We start from the raw sequence: 18,558 nt of genomic DNA on the forward strand, positions 1-18,558 counted from the left end.
CCCCATTGAGAGGGTGCCTGAGGCCTCCATGAACAGAGCAAGCACTGTGCCAGGGGCTTTATTGGCTTTCTGCATAAACCAAGGAATATCAGCCTCTTTCTCACTCCTTTACTTTCTTATTGGTCAACACTAGACCACCAGGTTCTGGTCCATTAAAGGACCTCAACAGTCATGTATGGATATGAGACTGTAAGAAAGCTGAGCGAAGAATTGATGCTTTCAAACTGTGGTGTTTGAGAAGACTCTTGAGAGTCCCTTGGACTGCAAGGGGATCCAACTAGTCCATCCTAAAGGAAATCAGTCCTGAATATTCATTGGAAGTCTGATGCTAAAGCTGAAATTCCAATGTTTTGGCCACCTGATGTGAATAACTGACTCGTTGGAAAAGACCCTGATGTTGGGAAAGATTGAAAGCAGGAGGAGTAGGGGACGACAGAGCATGAGATGGTTGGATGGCATCACAGACTCGATGGACAGACTCGGAGTTTGAGCAAGCTCTGGGAGTTGGTGATGGACAGGGAAGCCTGGCATGCTGCAGTTCATGGGGTCGCAAAGGGTTGGACACCACTGAGCGACTGAACTGAACTGATAGCATGTATTATACATATACATATATGCTGCTGCTGCTGCTAAGTCACTTCAGTCGTGTCCGACTCTGTGTGACCCCATAGACAGCAGCCCACCAGGCTCCCCCGTCCCTGGGATTCTCCAGGCAAGAACACTGGAGTGGGTTGCCATTTCCTTCTCCAATGCATGAAAGTAAAAAGTGAAAGGAAAGTCGCTCAGTCATGTCCGACTCTTCGTGACCCCATGGACTGCAGCCTACCAGGCTCCTCCATCCATGGGATTTTCCAGACAAGAGTACTGGAGTGGGGTGCCATCGCCTTCTCGGATACATATATAAATTACCTCATATGCATGTATGTGTGTGTGTGTGTGTGTGTGTGTATATATAACTGCCTGCTATATTCTAGGCATATAGTATCATGTAGGTAATATATACAAATACATGATATATATTTACTGAACTGCTGTTGCTCAGTCACTAAGTTGTGTCCTACTCCTTTGTGACCCCATGGACTGTAACCTGCCAGGCGGCTCTGTCCATGGAGTTCTCCAAGAAAGAATACTGGAGTGGGTTGCCATTTCATGAGGGTCTGCATAAATCAAAGGCTACGGAGATAAAAGAATGGGTAAATACACACCTGTATAAAAATATAATAAATAGAAATGAGACTAAATCGCATCTCCGTCTAAAGCAACTAGGACTATTCTGGAAGTTTAAGGAAGCCCAAGAAAGGGATCAGTGAGCAGTTCTACTTCTTCCCCTGGTTACTTATCTGTGGGAAACACAAGAATTGTCTATTTACCTATGTGTCCATCCACACGTCCATTCAGCTAGGCAGAGACTCAATAGGTTTCGAGCTGCTAGTATTTGGAAATACTGTTTTTAGTGCTGGGGCTGTATCAGTGAAGAAGATAGGCAATGCTATTGATTTCATGGGGTTTACAGTTTAATGTAGACAATTAAAACACACATTAAGCAAATTTCAGCCTGAGAAAACAAAAGCTCTTAATGATACAGTGACTGAGAAGCAGATTGGATACTTTGAATTCTAGAAAGAAATTAAAGAAACAGACAATACGAAATAGTTTCTGCTATAACTGCAATCCCTGAAGAAGCACCTAGCACATGGAAGGTGCTTAATATACATAAATGGAAAAAATCTGAATGCAGAATGTTATTAAGCCATTAGCAAGAATTAGGTACATCTATACATCTACACGTGGTAACATGAAAGGGTCTCTATGAGTAGACATAAACTGCAGAGAGATCATTTTTTGTAAAACTAAATTCATAGGGAAAGAGCTGTTAGAATTCATACTGCATAGTTACCACTGGGAGGAAAAGAGAAAGGACTTCCAGTTCTTACTTAACACAGATTTACTGTTTACATTTTAAGGGTGTACACTCATTTTGAAATACCAAGGACTTTTGGAAACATACACAAAATGACTGTAGGCATCAGGAGGGACAACCTGGAAACATAGCATGAAAACTTACACCAGATAGTCTTTACCAGTGAGGACTCCTCAAACTTTTGGGTAAGCAAGCTCACCCACATTCAGTGCCATCAGCCAGGCTCCCTGATGCTCCCCAGGGCCCATCATGTGCTCAAGAAAATACCAGTGTGGAGCATGCTACACTTTCTACACATGCATATGTGCTATCTCAGAAAAAAGGAGCAGAAAGCACAGTGTAAAACCAGAAAATAAAGAAAATCATTTCAAGTCTCAAAGTACAGCATTTGGGTGGCACTGTTGAAATAAAATTGCCAGGATATACCGTATTTAAATTATCCAGATTGTCACCTTGAAGGAAGGCTAGACTTTGACTTGATGAACTCTCAATCCAGGCGAATTCTCTTACGAGTTTACAACAAAGAAAGACGGGAAGGACGAGGCTGTCCGTCCTGGTTTCTCGGTATAGAGAGACCTGCCGCGTGGTGAGAATATCAAACACCTGCAAACAAAGGCACCTCGTGCCTTTTTGTGGAAGGATTAAAAAACTAACAAGCATGCGCTCCGTAAATTCTCCTGTGCAGCGGTGGCCCAAGAGCCCCACCACGGACAGCTGCACACAAAAACGGGTGGCTGGGATGCCGGCAGGAGAGTGTCCAGGGGTGAGGGCTCCCTGACCCTGGAGGCTGAGTAGGGCAGTCACGGGGCTCAAGCTCCTAAAAGATCCTGTAATTTTCAGTTGACTAATGGGGGGGAAATCAACATGTGAATCACCTTTCAAGTATTTAATTTAATTAGACAAGGAAAATGAGGCTTCTTTAAAATTCTTACTTGGTATTAACTTCTGTCACAAAGCAGCCTAGCGTAATTGGTAAAAGTGAAAAAGTGATTACTGAGGCTTAAGCTTATTTATCACAGCTGTTGCACTTTTACAAAGTGAGTTTTATGGTGTTAAACCCTTCGCCAGAGCGGTTCAAACCCCAGAGCATGGATTCCAGTGTTTTCAGAAAGCACCTCTAAGAAGCTGCGGTAAGTCTGGGTGGGGACGTGTCTTCTCTGCCATTTTAGAATCATGGCAGGTGAAGGAGCTCTCAGCTCGGTTCCTCTGTCTTTGGCAAACAACTTGCCTAGGATCACACAACCAGTCACCAGCAAAGCCAGTTAAACGTAGGCCGTGTGGCGCCCAAGTCACAGACCTTTTCTGCCTCCAGCAAGCTAATCAGAAAGAAAGAGCAGCAGCATCTCAAGAGGTGAAACCAGCAGCGCTCCTCCCCGGCGCTCTGTCTGGGGCTTTCCTGTGGCCTCCCTGCTCTCACTGCACTGGTCACTTGCGTTTCCCTCTTCTCCCCAGAGCTCTAAACATTGGGAAGGCAGCTTCCTGACCCCCTCCCGCTTCGATCACTAGAGGGCTGACTGCAGCGGTAGGAGGCACCAGGTCCAACTAACTGTGTGCCAAGAGAGACACCTCTCCACACTAACAACTGAAGAATTTTAGGAGGCACTTTCCTCAACTCAAATGGACAAAAACTTCCACCTAACGAGTGGTTGTTAGCAATGAGCCAGGCTCTGTGTGGGAATCCAAAAACTGAGGACAAAGCAGACAGACCCAGTCTGCAAAGAACCTACCATCAAGGGGGCATCAAAATGACTTTTCTTTTTGATTATTTGGTAAATTTTAAATGAAAGCTCAGGGAATAATAGCACAAACACCCATGTACTCATGACCTAGACATCTAGATTTTGCCATGTTCATGTGGCCTCTCCCCAAGCCAGATCCCAAATAAATAAAACCAATATCACAGCAGGCCAGGGTCTTTGTGACTCTGGACCACCAGGCTGGGGATTCCCCTGCATCACCCTTTAGGAAAAGACTAGATTAGACATAGTGGGAGATACAGGGGTTGGAGAATAGGACTTGTAAAATCCTTCCATGAATTCAAAGGCCCTACATATTTCATGAAGCCTCTCCATCTGATACAGGATCTGGCCCTCTAATTCCACCTCAGCCACTGCACCCTCCTTAGGAGTCCATGCAGCTGGTAGGGGCCAGGCTGCCTGCAGTCACTGTCCCAAGACCTGCCCAGCCAGGGTTCGGAGGACAGAGTGGGCTGAGATCCCCTCGGGGAGGTCCTCACTGGGGACGCCACTCTGCGCTGTCCTTGCCTCGTGGGTTCAAACCTGTCTCTCCCCCCGACGGCTGTCCGCTCCTCAGGGCGGTAGCCTGGGCCGCTCCTCGCCTGTCTGCAGTGGCCTGTCACACTGAGGAGGCACTTGGGACATTTCCTTTCCATCAAGTTCTGTTTTTCCACTTTCCAGTGATAACAATCAAACCTATCATGTTGTAAACAATAAAATGTGCAATTTTTCTATAATAATTACACCTCGATAAAACTTTTTTTTTTTTAAACGCAACTGATTCTTCCTTTTAGCGGGCAGAGGACATCCCAGGATGACTCCATGTCGGTGGCTCTGAGTGGCTCCTGGGCCGGCAGCAGCCCCACTGGGTGCAAACCTACACTCATCTCCTAGCTGATTCGTTTGATTTCCTTTTTTAAAGCAGGGAACGACAGCTTAGCCCCCAAGAAGCCCAGGCTGCATCCACGGGCTGGGTTTCCCTCGGGCCACCCTGGGACCTCAGGCTGCACCCAGCCTGACCACCTGCCATCAGCACTTCGGAAAATGCTGCCTGTCCTCACATCTGTGGGACGCACCGCTGGCCGCCTGCCTTGTGGGCAGTGCCGAGGCGCATGCTGTCATGATTAATGTTTGGCAGACATTACCTACAAGCTGCTAAACTAGGCTGAATAATAATAACGGCAGGATAATAGAACTACAGGCTACTGGTTTTGTCTGTGCCCAACTTAAATTAGGCACTTGCAAAAGATAATTAGAGACATAAAGGCCTAGATGTAGAGCCAGCTTGTCATGTGGTAGGAGAGATTTGTAATCTTTGATCACATAACACACAGAGAGCTATGCAAGGCTACCCATAAGCTGGGTTGTTGTTCAGTCGCTAAGTCACGTCTGACTCTTTGCGACCCCATGGACTGTAGCACGCCAGGCTCCTCTGTCCTCCACCATCTCCCAGAGTTTGCTCAAATTCACGTTCACTGTCCATTGTAGTTCCATGCCCAGTTTTAATTGTTGCTTCTTGACCCACATACAGGTTTCTTAGGAGACACGTAAAGTGGTCTGGAACTCCCATTTCTTTAAGAATTTTGTTCATCCATTGAGTCAATAATCTTTTCTCATCCTCTGCTGCCCCCTTCTCCTCCTGCCTTCAATCTTTACCACCATCAGGGTCTTTTCCAATGATTCAGCTCTTCACATTAAGTAGCCAAAGTATTGGAACTTCAGCTTCAGCATCAGTCCTTCCAATGAATATTCAGGGTTGATCTCCTTTAGGATTGACTGGTTTGATCTCCTTGCAGTCCAAGGGACTCTCAAGAGTCTTCTCCAACACCACAGTTTGAAAGCATCAATTCTTTGGTGCTCAGCCCTCTTTATAGTCCAACATTCTTAAATCCATACATGACTACTGGAAAAACCATAGCTTTGACTAGACGAACCTTTGTTGGCAGAGTGATGTCTCTGCCTCTTAATATGCTGTCTAGGTTTGTCATAGCTTTCCTACCAAGGAGCAAGTGTCTTTTAATTTCATGGCTGTGGTCACCATCTGCACCGATTTTGGAGCCAAGAAAATAGTCTCTCACTGCCTCCACTGTTTCCCCATCTATTTGCCATGAAGTGATGGGACCAGATGCCATGACCTTAGGTTTTGAATGTTGAGTTTTAAGCCAGCTTTTTCACTCTCTTCACCCTCATCAAGAGGCTCTTTAGTTCCTCTTCACTTTCTGCCATTAAAGTGGTATCCTCTGCCTATCTGAGGTTGTTGCTATCTCTCCCGGCAATCTTGATTCCAGCTTGTGAATCATCCAATCTAGCCTTTAGCACGATGTACTCTGAATATAAGTTAAATAAGCAGGGTGACAATATCCAGTCTTGTTGTTCTCTTTTCCCAGTTTTGAGCCAGTCAGTTGTTCCGTGTCTGGTTCTAACTATAGCTTCTTGACCTGCTACAGGTTTCTCAAGAGGCAGGTCAGGTGGTCTGGAATTCCCATCTCTTTAAGAATTTCCCAGTTTGTTATGATCCACACAGTCAAAGGCTTTAGTGGAGTCAATGAAGCAGAACTCCCTTGCTTTCTCCATGATCCAGTGGAGGTTGACAATTTGATCTCTGGTTTCTCTGCCTTTTCTAAACCCAGCGTGTACATCTGGAAGTTCTCAGTTCATGTACTGCTGAAGCCTATAAAACAAGGGGACTCATTTCACATGTGGCTTCTAAGAATCACTAGAACTTCTCTACACACAACTATGGACAAGTAGGTAGGCGGTTTCTGTAACATCTCATATTAACTGTCAGATTTTTCTCATTCTCTCCCATCTGCCATGGAAGAGCCTAGATTTAATACTCAAACACAGTGGTTCTAAGGGAGTCTCCAAACCAGCAGGATGTACATTATCTGTATTAGAATCACAGAGTCTCAGGCTCCATCCCAGCCCTAAGGCATCAGAAACTCTGGAAGGCTTGGCAATATTTTAACTAGCCCTCCAGGGAATTCTGATGCCCACTCAAGTTTGAGCCCCACACCCAGTAATGCACACAGTGGTGCACCAGAATTCCACACTCTGGAAATTGTGCACATTTTGAATTTAGAACGTGGAGGTCCTCAGTCACCCACAGCCCTACCCAGTCTCCACACACCTGGTCTCCCCACCACAGCCCCGCTTCTTTCTGCTCCCAGGCACACTCCTCATCATCTGGGCTCCCATGCTGGCTGGCTCTGGTGCTGGCATGATGCTGGCCCCTTTCAGGTGCTCCAAAAATGTGTTGAATGGGGAAGCAATCCTCCACTGATCATTTCCAAACTTTACCTGACTTTGTAAACATCTCAGTGAAGAACACGAGGGTGGTGTCTGTGAAGGTTGTGTCAAGAACCTCGCAGCAGCACTAGGCTGGGGCTCGGCTGTGTCAGGAAGACCAAAGAACTGCTCTCAGGAGCTTCATGACCGTTACCAGGGCCCAGTCTGACTGGAGGAACAGCTCAACTTACCTATCATGTAATGATGAGCTTCTACTAAGCAGGCACTTTATTTCTGTCCATTGAATCCATTGAAACAGAAGGTGATTGGAGAACATTTATAAAAATTTTAAATGAAGAAGGTAGTAATGGTATTAGTTAATCTCAGGTCAGATCAGATTTTTTTTTTTTTTCTGGAACCTCCTAATAACTTCCTAAACATCAAGCATTTCCATGAAACTAGGCAGTTAATTATAGGCTTTATGAGTAAGTGCTTGTACAGAATAATATATGGTTTAGATGTTCCATACTGGAGCCTGTGTACTTGCCCTTTTATCTTAATGCACGGAAGTGTCAAGAACAAGGGGTTACATACTTTGGGGAGTCAACCCGGCTCAAGAGTGGGAACCGAGTTGCCATCCCCTGATCCTGCTTGCCGTGGCCCCCTGCAGGGCCCTTGCTGGCAACAGGGACCCTCTGGGTGGCCTCAGGCAGATGAGTAACATCAAGGCTCACCCCAGGACCCTCCAGGTTGCTCCTGTTCCCATCCCAGCCCTGAGACAACATAGGAGCCCACAGAGGACTGAGCGCATGGCGACCGGAGGCTGGCCCAGCCCACACCCCTGCTGCCAGGCCGCAGGCAAGGCGGGCAGCCTCTCCTCCTGGGTCTGTGGGATGGAACCTCCAGGTCCCCTCCAGCTTCACAGGTCTCTCTGCCCCTCCTTCTCACTGCAGACAGACACTGGTCCAGGACCGATATGGAAACAGTTAAGCAAGGAAATGACAAGGTGGGGGAGAAGGGCGCCCAGGGAGCAGCCCCCAAGCCCTAGCCATCAGGGCCCGAGGGGGACTCTGCGCCTGGGAGGCAGGAGGTCTGCAGTACGCTCGTCACTGACCTCAGTGTGGCCCTCGGGCAGGACCCCCAAGGTGGTAGGCGAGCTGCCCTTGGCTGGCAGGGAGACAGATGCTCAGAACTGCTCCAGGGGTCAGCCAGTGTGCTGGCTCTGACACTAGGGAGCTACATATCCCTCTGAGGACATGACGGCCCAGACCCTCCTCCCCAGAAGAATTGTGTGTGCACACACACATCTGCACGCCCTGAAGGGGGTTTCCTAGTTCTGCACGAAGAACTTGAGGAGCAGAGGCAGAGAGGAAAACAGCAGCTGGTAGCTGTGATGAGAGAGGCAGGGAGTCTGGGGAAGGGGAGCCTCCTGTGGGGAGGCTCAGGGGAGCTCCTGTAGCGAGGAGACATGAAAACCTGGGCCCAGCAGAGCTGGGGGGAGACAGGAGTGGGAGCACTCCAGATCAGCCTCTCCACTGTGAAAATGACCAGGACACCCACCGAGCAGAGGGAAGGTGAGAACTGAGCGAGAGAAGTGCGGAGCAGCAGAGCCCACGCAACAAGTTGAGTGTTGGTTCCCTTCCGGCTTTCTTACCTGGCCCCAGGGCTGTGAAGGGGCTATCTACCTGCCTCCTCACTCCCCAAACACCTGGGAACCACTGCCTGCCTCCTCACAGCTCTTGGTTCTGCTGGGCCACAAAGCCTACGGCAAGGCCAGAGCCCTGCCTTCCAGACGCTTCTGGTGTGGCAGATGGACATGCAGACCATGTTCTCCCCTGGAAAGAACTGCAGGGCAGCCCCTTCAACTAGGACTGGGAGGGAAGGGCATCCTCATGGCTGGGACAGGAATGTCTTGGAGAAGCTGCCCCAAAGGACACCAGCCTGGGATAGGCTGAGTGCCCAGCAGGGTGGGACCCCTCCTCTGCTCCCACCAACCACAGGACTACCAGCTCCCAGGTACTCACACCTGGTACCAGCCCCCTCCATCACCTCCTTAGCTTCCCATCCCCTCCAGATGTGACCAGCCCAAGTTATTGTAAGTCCACAAGCAGCCCTCAGCACAGAAGCCCTGCTAAAGCTGACCTCTCTGCAGAGGGGCCACAGGCCCACACTCCTCCCTAAGGAGGAGGGAGCCATACTCCCCTCTCTAACCCATTTCTTTCACCAGAACCTAATACTGCCAAGTTCAGGCATTCTTTCTAAGCCACACACACACACACCTCTGGGCTAAATGGCATCACACACCTGTTATTTACATGTTATGGAGCAGATATACCTAAAGACAGACTTAACAGGATTCAGGACAAAAGACAAGTGTCCTGAACAGGCTCCAGCAAAATTGCTGCTTCCTAGGCCACGCTGGGTTAGGACACGATAGCAAAGCTGTGCAGGCTTGGGCAAGGCAGTGTCCCGCAGTTTTTAAAGGGCCCAAGGCAAGGCTGCTGTGGCTACCAGTTCCACCTGGCTCAGAACCAGGCTCCTGGCGCACTTTTTGTCATCAGACCGTGGCCACGGATCTGGTCCACTCCTCCCGAGGGGCCCGTCCTACCTGCATGGGGAGGCAGGAGGCAAGGGGCTTGCATCTCTCCATCACTGGCATCACATCGTGGTGGAGGTCCTAACCCCCTACATCTCACGCTCTAGAGACACCTGCCAGGGGTGGGGATATGTGGTGACTTTGACTGGGTTCAACAGGAAGCTGGAAGAGAAATGACTACCTGGATACTAACGTATCCACTGTAATTTTAACCATGAGACCTCAAAATGTTCTATGATAGTATATTTGAATCAGTTACCTCAGCCTCAAGGACTGATAAATCAGGGTAAACTAACAAATGATTGCAGCTCCACTTAGCTTACCACATCTAAACAAACAAGTCTTACTTTCTATTTGCTGGAGATCATTATCTGACAGATAGACTGATCAATCAGCTTCTTCCAGGAATTTCAGCTGAGGCCTCTAGGGAAGAAACATCTATTTTGAAGTGTACACAACAACTGCTATGTAACACAAGGATATTTATTTCAGTTCAACCTTAACTCTAAGTCAAAACGCCCAAGTTCCTCAATCTACTCCTCTCTCAATGGAAAATTACACTGTGAATGTGAGGGATCATAATATATGATGAAAAGATGGTGGTGGATCAATCTCTTAGCTGCCTGTAATGAAAACTGAAACAAACAAAAGAGCTGAGTATAAACACCCCTGGCATCTCTGTGGCCTCATACACAGTTACTCAACTTGCTTTGTAAACACAGAACGAAACAAAACCAGAGGCTGGCAACGCTGTTCCTAAGGGTGTCCCCCAAACCTAATTCCTTACAGTCAAGATTATTCAAAAAGGCACAGTGAAGCCCAAGATGGAACTCTCAGCAAGTGTTTTGTAGGAAATTAGAGTCTTCTGGATGCATGGGTTTTAAATCCAGAAGGTATAAAGTCAGAAGGTATATGAGCCCTGCCAGCTCTCGCCAAAACCTATCTCATTCCATCACTGCTGTTAACAAGTGACCGAGTTCCGTTCCACAGAAACACCTGACGTGAGGGCTGAGCCGCTGGCAGGCCAGGATCGCGAGGACCCGGGGCTGGGGAGCTGGAGCCGAGCCTTCACCGCCCGCCACTGGGGCAGGACCATAGCTCCCAGCCACCGCAGTCCTCCAACCGCAAGAGAAGGGCTCCCCCGCCTGTAAAACAAAGGGTTTGGACTGGATTGACTCACGTGAAGAATACGTGAGCGCCCACTATACAAGAGGGCCAGGCAGGCACAGCTGAAAGGAGCAACGGTGAGCCGCCATAGCCAGCAGGGCTCCTCCGCTCCCCAGACAGGGAGGGCATCCACGCCGCCCACGGGAGAGGGCGAGGGCACACCCGGGGTGACGGGCTGGGCGCTGCACCTCAGTCCCCACCGAGCCGCCTGGAGACGCGAGGGGGTGCAGCCGTGACCCGTGGACACACCTCAGTGCGCTGGACTTGCAAGGGGAGGCGGGGGAGCCTTCAGAGGCTCAGCGCACTGTGGGAAGGGGACTCCTGGCGGGAAGGATGCCCCACGACCAGAGTCCCGGGGCTTGTTTGGGAGTTTGCCACGCCAGTGCCCGCACGTCACGATCACCGGGGTCTGCCGCTCAGGGACCATGTCACCGAGGGGAGGGCTGAAGGGTGGGGGCGCAGGAGAGGAAGGAACAGCAAAACACAGTCCTGGCAGGAGGTGCCCGAGATCTGGAGCTGAGAAATGCTGATGCTGCCGTCCACACGGCCCTGGGCTCCCAGGAGGCTTGAGGAAATAAAGTAACTGGCTGACGACCAACTGCCGCATGTACCTATGGCTCTTTCAGCAAATACTGTGTGAGATCCAGGCAAATGAGGCCCAGGATCTGTCCTTAAGGAGGTCGCTGTGCAATGGACTTAAAGAAAATGACTTCTTCAGAACATCGGTGGTAAACTAGGAAGAAATGCAGTTTGTTCTCTCTGGTGCTACCCAGGATGGAACACGGATGCAGCCCAGACTGATTAGTCTTCTTAAATGGTATTGCACTATATTTCCTAATGATATTAAGCTGCATTTCCATCCACCTAAGGAGGGAACTAAAAAACTTAAAAAAAAAGCAACTGGGTGAGACCATGCCTTGTGCACGTGTGTACTTCACTAAAGGGTTAAGGGGACAGAAGCAAGAGAGAGAAAATTTAGAAAATCTCTAGAGAAATATAAAATGGTCATGTACAGCGAGTCCACCCCTACAAGATTTTTTTTTTTTTTTCAGTAAAGAAAAAGAAAATTGAGTGGTGACCTGACCCAGAACTATCAGAGGAAGAAAAGCAACATTAGTTCAAGACCGAGAAGCAAGAAAAATCTGAGTCTGTTTGCCAGATAAAATAGGAAGTATCTGCAGCTGGATTCCCTCTGTGTCGGTCACAAAGCGTCACTCTACTCATCACATAACTGAGCTTCTCAGCTTCAACTGAGCCCCTTATCCAAATGCAGCCACCTCACTTCTGATTCATAAAATACTATTTCACAGAAAGTGAGTCACTTAATGACTACATAATGTAACATAAATTACTTTTATGCATTTAAAACAATTTCCTAATTACAAGGAAACATAAAAAAAGGTTCTGAGTGTGATTTTTAAGATGCTGGAACAAACCAAGATTTAATATAAAATATAATAACTACACGATTTTTTTTTTGAGGCCGTATCTGCAACAGAGGAGAAATATTTCGCTTTAACCTGATCCTTTACTTCTAATGGTTTATGGATCTTCAGAATTGATAAAGCACTTAGCCTGTGGATGCACAACTGAAACCCAGCGCGAGACACTCTGGGCACAAAGAAAAGAAAGAAAAGAAGTCGCTCAGTCGTGTCCGACTCTTTGCGACCCCGTGGACTGTAGCCTACCAGGTTCCTCCCTCCATGGGATTCTCCAGGCAAGAGTACTGGAGTGGGTTGCCATTTCCTTCTCCAGGGGATCTTCCCGACCCAGGGATCAAACCTGGGTCTCCCGCATTCCAGGCAGTCGCTTTAACCTCTGAGCCACCAGGGAAGCCCAGTCTGGGCACAGGTGAGTAAGAAATGGAAACAGCAACACTTGGTAGAAGACACTCCACAGGTGGACTTCACGCACTGCAACAACACCGCTACTTTTGGGTTTTATTCACACAATGATGATCTCTCATAGGACTTGTCTTTTCAAATGGGATTGAGCATTGTTAACTGTCACTCAAAAATCAGTTTTTCTGGAAGATAAATATCTACAAAATGTACCATGATCTTAGAGAAATATAAGACTTTGATCACTATTTATCAGCAGAGCCATATGCTGGTTGACCTTTTTGTTTTTTATCTAAGAATTAAGAGACCTTACTATAAACCTTATAGGTAATGACAAGATAATGATAAAATAAAGACAAACTGTCTTTGTATCTTAGGAGTCTACATCAACCTAAATAACAGTATCTGGCAGTGGATATTTAAAATCTTGACTGGTATTGAAGCTAATATAAATTCTAACATCAACATTTCTAAGATGTGTTATGAGAACAGAAAGCCACACTGTTACATAAATACAAAATGATACAAGTCCACTTTTTTTTATCTTTGAAACCCAACTACATGGGATGTGGAAATTTTTTTTATCAACTAGATAATCTGTTTTATCAATAGCTAGTAAGCTATTTTAGCAAATTGTCTTTCAGCTGAAAAAACAATACACTACTTACATCATATTGGAAAAGGAATGACCTCAAAATTTCCAAGCAACACAGCTATTTTTCACATCTGAACTCCCCTGCTGATCATTAGGAATAGTTTCAAATGTCCCATTCTTGGCTTCCATTTGTGCCAAATCCTGGACAAGTCTGTAACAAGGCTATGGCTGCAAAACACTGCGTTTCTCCACGAGGTGCTAAGTCGTCTGCCCTCCCTTCTTAGCACACCATCACTCATTAGTCTGAGGCCTCTCCTAAATCAAGCTGTGCTTATGGGATACAGAGGAAGTATGAAGTCAAAGTTGTTTTGTTATATCTCTAGCAAGCTAATAAACTACCTCAAATTCATTGTTTAACTGAATATACTGTTCTGTGCTTAGAGATGCTGTGGTCCAAACTCTGTCCTCCGTCAGAGGAGGCAGAGGTGAATCTGGCCCCCAAAGGCTCAGTGCCCCATCAACATGCAGAAGGGATAGACAGTCTTTTGTTGGAGGGTATTTGAAGAATGCGTTAAAAAGCAGCGTGGGGTGGGGGGTGGGGGGGGGCGGGGATCTTAAATGATCTGAAACAGTGCTGTTTCCGGTATTACATTCTTACCCAAATCTTAATTATCTAAAATGCTGAGGAATAAAAGACAGAGTTCACTTTCTTTCTTTTGACCAAATAGCTGGAAGTATTAAAAAGTTAAGGCAGACTAGAAATAAAACACAGTTCCACTATGTTTTAAACCAGATTTAAGTGTTTTTTTTTTTTTTTAATTCAAACTGACCCAAAGCAAAACTTACATTACAAAGGAAGAACAAAATACATTATGATATAACACACTAGGAGTTACATGAGAGCTAAATTTGTGGGCCGAGGGCCTCATCCCAATGACACTCTGGGCTGATGAGCAATTCTGCACCAAGTTAGAACCTCAGTTTTTGTATGGTCCACTGTGGTAGTTAAACTACACATCCTCGTCTCGTAGGGTGTGTATCTGACAAATCAAGCTAGACTCCCTCACGCTCCAGATGTGTGCTCTTGCTACTGCCAGAACACTGAATTCTCTAGCGGAAATGCTGCTCCAAGCATGACTGATAATGAATTAAAAAAACGAAATTGTCAAGTCCTCCAAACTAACAAGTGTGGATTATTCTGTAGTAAATAGTTTAGAAATGTGGAAATTAAATAATCTAAAAAACATCCTTACTCTGCTGTACATTTATAAACACAAATATTTACACACACAAAAAAAATCTTCCATTTGCAAAAGATGAGGTTTGCAGTTCATTAATGATCATAATCTTTTATGAGCTGGTGTCTTTGGTGTACTTGCCAAATATATTTTTATAAAGGTTTAGTAACAGGCTTAAATAATAAATTTCAAAAGAAACAGAAGGATCAGTGACAAATGTGATACTATTCTGAACATTTCAGTCAAGATTCTGGAAAAACCAGTTGATCTTCTGAAAACACTTGTTCTCATCATGTTACTACAGAGCACTTCTCTGCCAACCAAACTGGAGAGCAGGCCTGCACATTCACCCCTGTATTCTGCCAGTTACCGACTCTGAGACATTTTAGTTATTGTTAAAGACGGTATGTGACTGGGATTCTAGTAACAACAAAAATAAAACATTCTTTTCAAGCTTCCAGAAAAATCAAACATCAAACAAACAACAGAATTATATACTTCTTCATTAAATAGAAATTCTGATTCCAGGAAGAGCTCTCATAATTTTTTTTTTTCTTTTCTGAAGTCTAAGCAGCAATATAGAACAAAGAATTTACCTTCATCTGATCTTTTTACTTGGAATTTCCTGACTCTGACTCAATGGTGAACTTAGTTTTGGAGACCTCTGAATGGCTGGGGAAAGAAAATCATTTTAAACTAACTGAATAAATTAATAGACACATGAGGAGATGAGCCCTGTGCGAACGTAACACTGCTCAAAGTACAGAATTCTGCCTGCCTTCCCATGTCCTTGTCTCCCTGGCCCGGGTTCAGGGAGCAGCAACGCCATCCATTTCTGGCCATGCCAGGTGCCTGATGCCAAAAGTGTGTCTTAGCTCTGACCTGATTATCGGTTTCCAGAGGAGAACACAGCTCAGCTCCTAGCTTCACAAGGACTCTCTCTCAGAAGATAACTTTTTGGAGATATTTATATGGAAAAAAAGTCAGAATACCCATTTCTATCTATCACATCCCAGTTACAGTTTTTGGATGGTTGCAAAACTGGCCACACTTTGAGTGGTTCCCTGCGGAAGAGGCTATGTACCCCAGCCATGATCCCTCACATCACCCTCTCCCCGAAGCTGCCCACTGTTCAGAAACCTGCTCCCAGCCCAGGCCTAGCAGAGCAGGTATCTGATGCCAGAGCCACTCCACATCCAAGAGAATAAATTTTGTGCTTGAGGAAATATCACTGTCAGCTCTGAAAAAGGATAAAGCCAGAGGAGACTCCCAATTCTACTTAGTTATACTTTCCAGGTGAAATAACTTTATACTTAATGACTTAAAACTAGAAATTCAGACAGGAGAAGCCCTTTATTTTGTAAACTTCTGATAATAAATTTATTACTAGTGTGTAAATATTCTGAAATTTCCCAAAGCACTAAGAACAATACTGGGATAGTTTTAAAGCTTCTTCTGGAACTAATATGATGACACGTCAAGCACAGGGCTCATTTCCAAGGGCATCTCCATAGATTGCTAATATCTCTGGAACCACTGTTACTGACACTTTATCATATTTATGTTTATACTGCAAACATATGCCGATCAACCTAGAAAATAACTGTTCTGAACAGCGTCACTGTGTGTAACTTTAAAATAGATAGGAAATGCTTAATTAGCATATTAGAAATTAACCAGACTTACAAATATGCACCCATTAGAAATTTTACCCTTTAGACATTTTATTTCAACTGGGAAGAAATAAACACCATGAAACCATCCCAAATTATTTATCCATTAAAGCCAAATGATTTAACAGTATTTTGGCTATTTTTAGGGAATACTCTACCACCAGGACATGAAATTTTCTGCTTAAACTGAAGTAAAAGACAAAGCTTAAAATGGAAATTGCAACTGACTCTATGTTCTGCAATTAAAATTAAAGTGGCAGTTCCTGTTCTCACAGGCATGTCAAAGCCAGCTGTGGAATGAGGAACATCAAGTGAAATAATGGATAAAATACACCAGAAAGAGTACTGCACTGGAGGCACTATTTTAAAAACAGAATACACGGGCTTTATAAAGTTATTTTCTTTCCCATTAATTGTTTTAAAAGCACAATTCAACTAGAGACAGAAGTTGAGACTCAACGTCTCCGGGTAGTGTACTACAGCTGTTAAAAAAGTAAGTTAGAAACGAGCACACCAACAAAAAGCAGAGGGACTGGGTTTAAGTCATCCAAAGCTACGTTAATTAGAAAAAGAACAGTTTGAAACAGCCAATTTGTACTCATTAAAATGAATGAGGTGACAGCATTACTTAAAAAATTTCTTAGGGCATTTTCCAGTAGAGCCCTGGATGCCCTGGGTGAAATTGTGCCTCCAAACTGTAACAAGTGCTCTGCTGGTTTATAATATTGTGCACACCAATGAAACCATAAATTTGGAAAGGGTCAATTCTCCACTCCAAACCTGCTTGTGTCATTTTGGAAAAACAATTGTTTTAAATGCAATATTGTATAGAAAGCTTGGACCTCTTAAACTTGGACCAAGAAACCAAATTAAGACCTTCAAGCATGTGGGTGTGTGTGTGTGTGGGTGTGTGTGTGTGTGTGTGTGTATAAAAAAATCTCTCCCCTACAATGAAAACCAACCAACCAAACAAAAAAACCTGTAAAGTGTATACCTGCTTTCTGACTTCACAGCAAATCAGAAATTGCATAGGATATACTTTGTGCAAGGCAAAAAGCCTTTTAAGTATCTGGAATATAACTCCTAATCTCGCTCACAGTTCTCTGTGTATCAGATATCATCAAATTTGTGTTTTAAGTAGTCTTTCATGACCTTGGCAATTGGCAGTTCATCAAGTAGTTTTAGGTTTTGAAGGCCTATACACTGTCGAATTTTAATTCGGCACAGGTCCTGCAAGTTTCTGGGCTGTCCTAGAAAGACAGAGAAAAGACAATGTTACAGAGCTGCGAAACACAACATTTAAGGAGGGCTTTAAGGTTCTGAAAGGAATGCTTTATTTCACTGGGAAGTATCTCTCTGCGGACTTTACATGCAAAGGAGCAGAGAGATGAGCTAGGAGGATGCGTCCTGGGTACCATTACATGGAATCTCACTGATCCTTTTCACAGCCCTGGATGGTGGGTAGTTTCACTTCCATTTTACAAATAGGGACACTAAGGATCAGTGATTTTAGTCAACTGCTCAACATCAGACGATCAACTGAAGTGTTTGAGACTCAGACTAAAACCAGTTCTTCTGATTCTCAGCCTGGTATTCTTACCATTACAAATCGGAATGTCAGTTCTTGTCCCAGGTAGGCCTCTAATATGCGGGTTGAACCTGTGTGAGCAAATCCCTCTTCTGGGCCTCAGTGTCTCCACCTGAAAAGTGAGGGAACTAAGTTCCTCCTATCAGCTCCCTGTCCAGGGCACGGAACCCAACCCCGGGGAGCTCTCCCAAATGAGGTGTGCCCCTCTGTTCCCCATGATTCTAGACATAGCAGAACCCTGCTGTGGGGAGAAGGGAGCGGACTGGGAGGGCGGGCAGGGAGGGGGAAGAGGCAAAGCAAGCTATCCTGAATTTCCATGTCTTCAAACAAGCCATCCTGACCATCTGCCGATAAAAACCTATGCTATAACTGAACTCAAAAAAGAAAAAGAAATCACACATTGCAATTTCTTTCATCTTTGAATACTGTGTTTCACCAAAACAATGGAGATGACCACAAACAAGAGCAAAAGTTCTTTGACACAGAGCCTCAGAAGTGTTTGGATTCACATAAATTTCTTCTTTCATATTAAATGGCAATAATGATACAAATTAACATATGTTCAATGTGTACTCTATGCCATGTAGTCTTATAGGCTCCTGACATACACTAACTTGTTTTTATCCTTTTACGAGGGAAGTACTTTGATCATCATCCCCATTTTACAGACTGCTTGCATCTCCAACATTAAGTAACATGCTTAAAGTCAAGAACAATGCCATACTTCAGCAGTTCTCAAACTTTTTGGTCTCAAAACCTCTTTACACTTTAATTACCATGTAAGAAGTTAAAACAGAAAGTTCAGAAATACGTATTAATTCCTTTACAAATAATAAAGATAAGCCTATTACATGTTAACATAAATAACATCGTTATGAAAGTAACAGTATTTTCAAAAATAAATGAGAAGAATGGCATTCTTCCAATCTTCAATTTTTAAAAGCCTTTCACGTTTTTAAAGGTCTGGATGAATGG

At 45.1% G+C, this 18,558-nt stretch overlaps 1 protein-coding gene across 2 annotated transcripts in view; it reads right to left on the reverse strand.

Moving 5' to 3' along the window:
- Nucleotides 1-1,927: 1,927 nt before the first annotated feature.
- ASB7 (ankyrin repeat and SOCS box containing 7) overlaps nt 1,928-18,558 on the reverse strand; it is a 68,849-nt gene continuing 52,218 nt past the window's right edge. Inside the window, exon 6 of one of the 2 annotated variants that reach the window (XM_004017712.5) lies at nt 1,928-17,245. In XM_004017712.5, the coding sequence (XP_004017761.1) occupies nt 17,106-17,245 (140 nt within the window). In that variant the 3' untranslated portion in view covers nt 1,928-17,105. Of the gene's footprint in view, nt 17,246-17,595; nt 17,696-18,558 lie in introns of those variants that run through there. The other variant, XM_012098320.5, reaches the window with a different exon arrangement.

Source organism: Ovis aries, chromosome 18 (genome assembly GCF_016772045.2).
Source record: "Ovis aries strain OAR_USU_Benz2616 breed Rambouillet chromosome 18, ARS-UI_Ramb_v3.0, whole genome shotgun sequence".
Classification (NCBI taxonomy): Eukaryota; Metazoa; Chordata; class Mammalia; order Artiodactyla; family Bovidae; genus Ovis; species Ovis aries.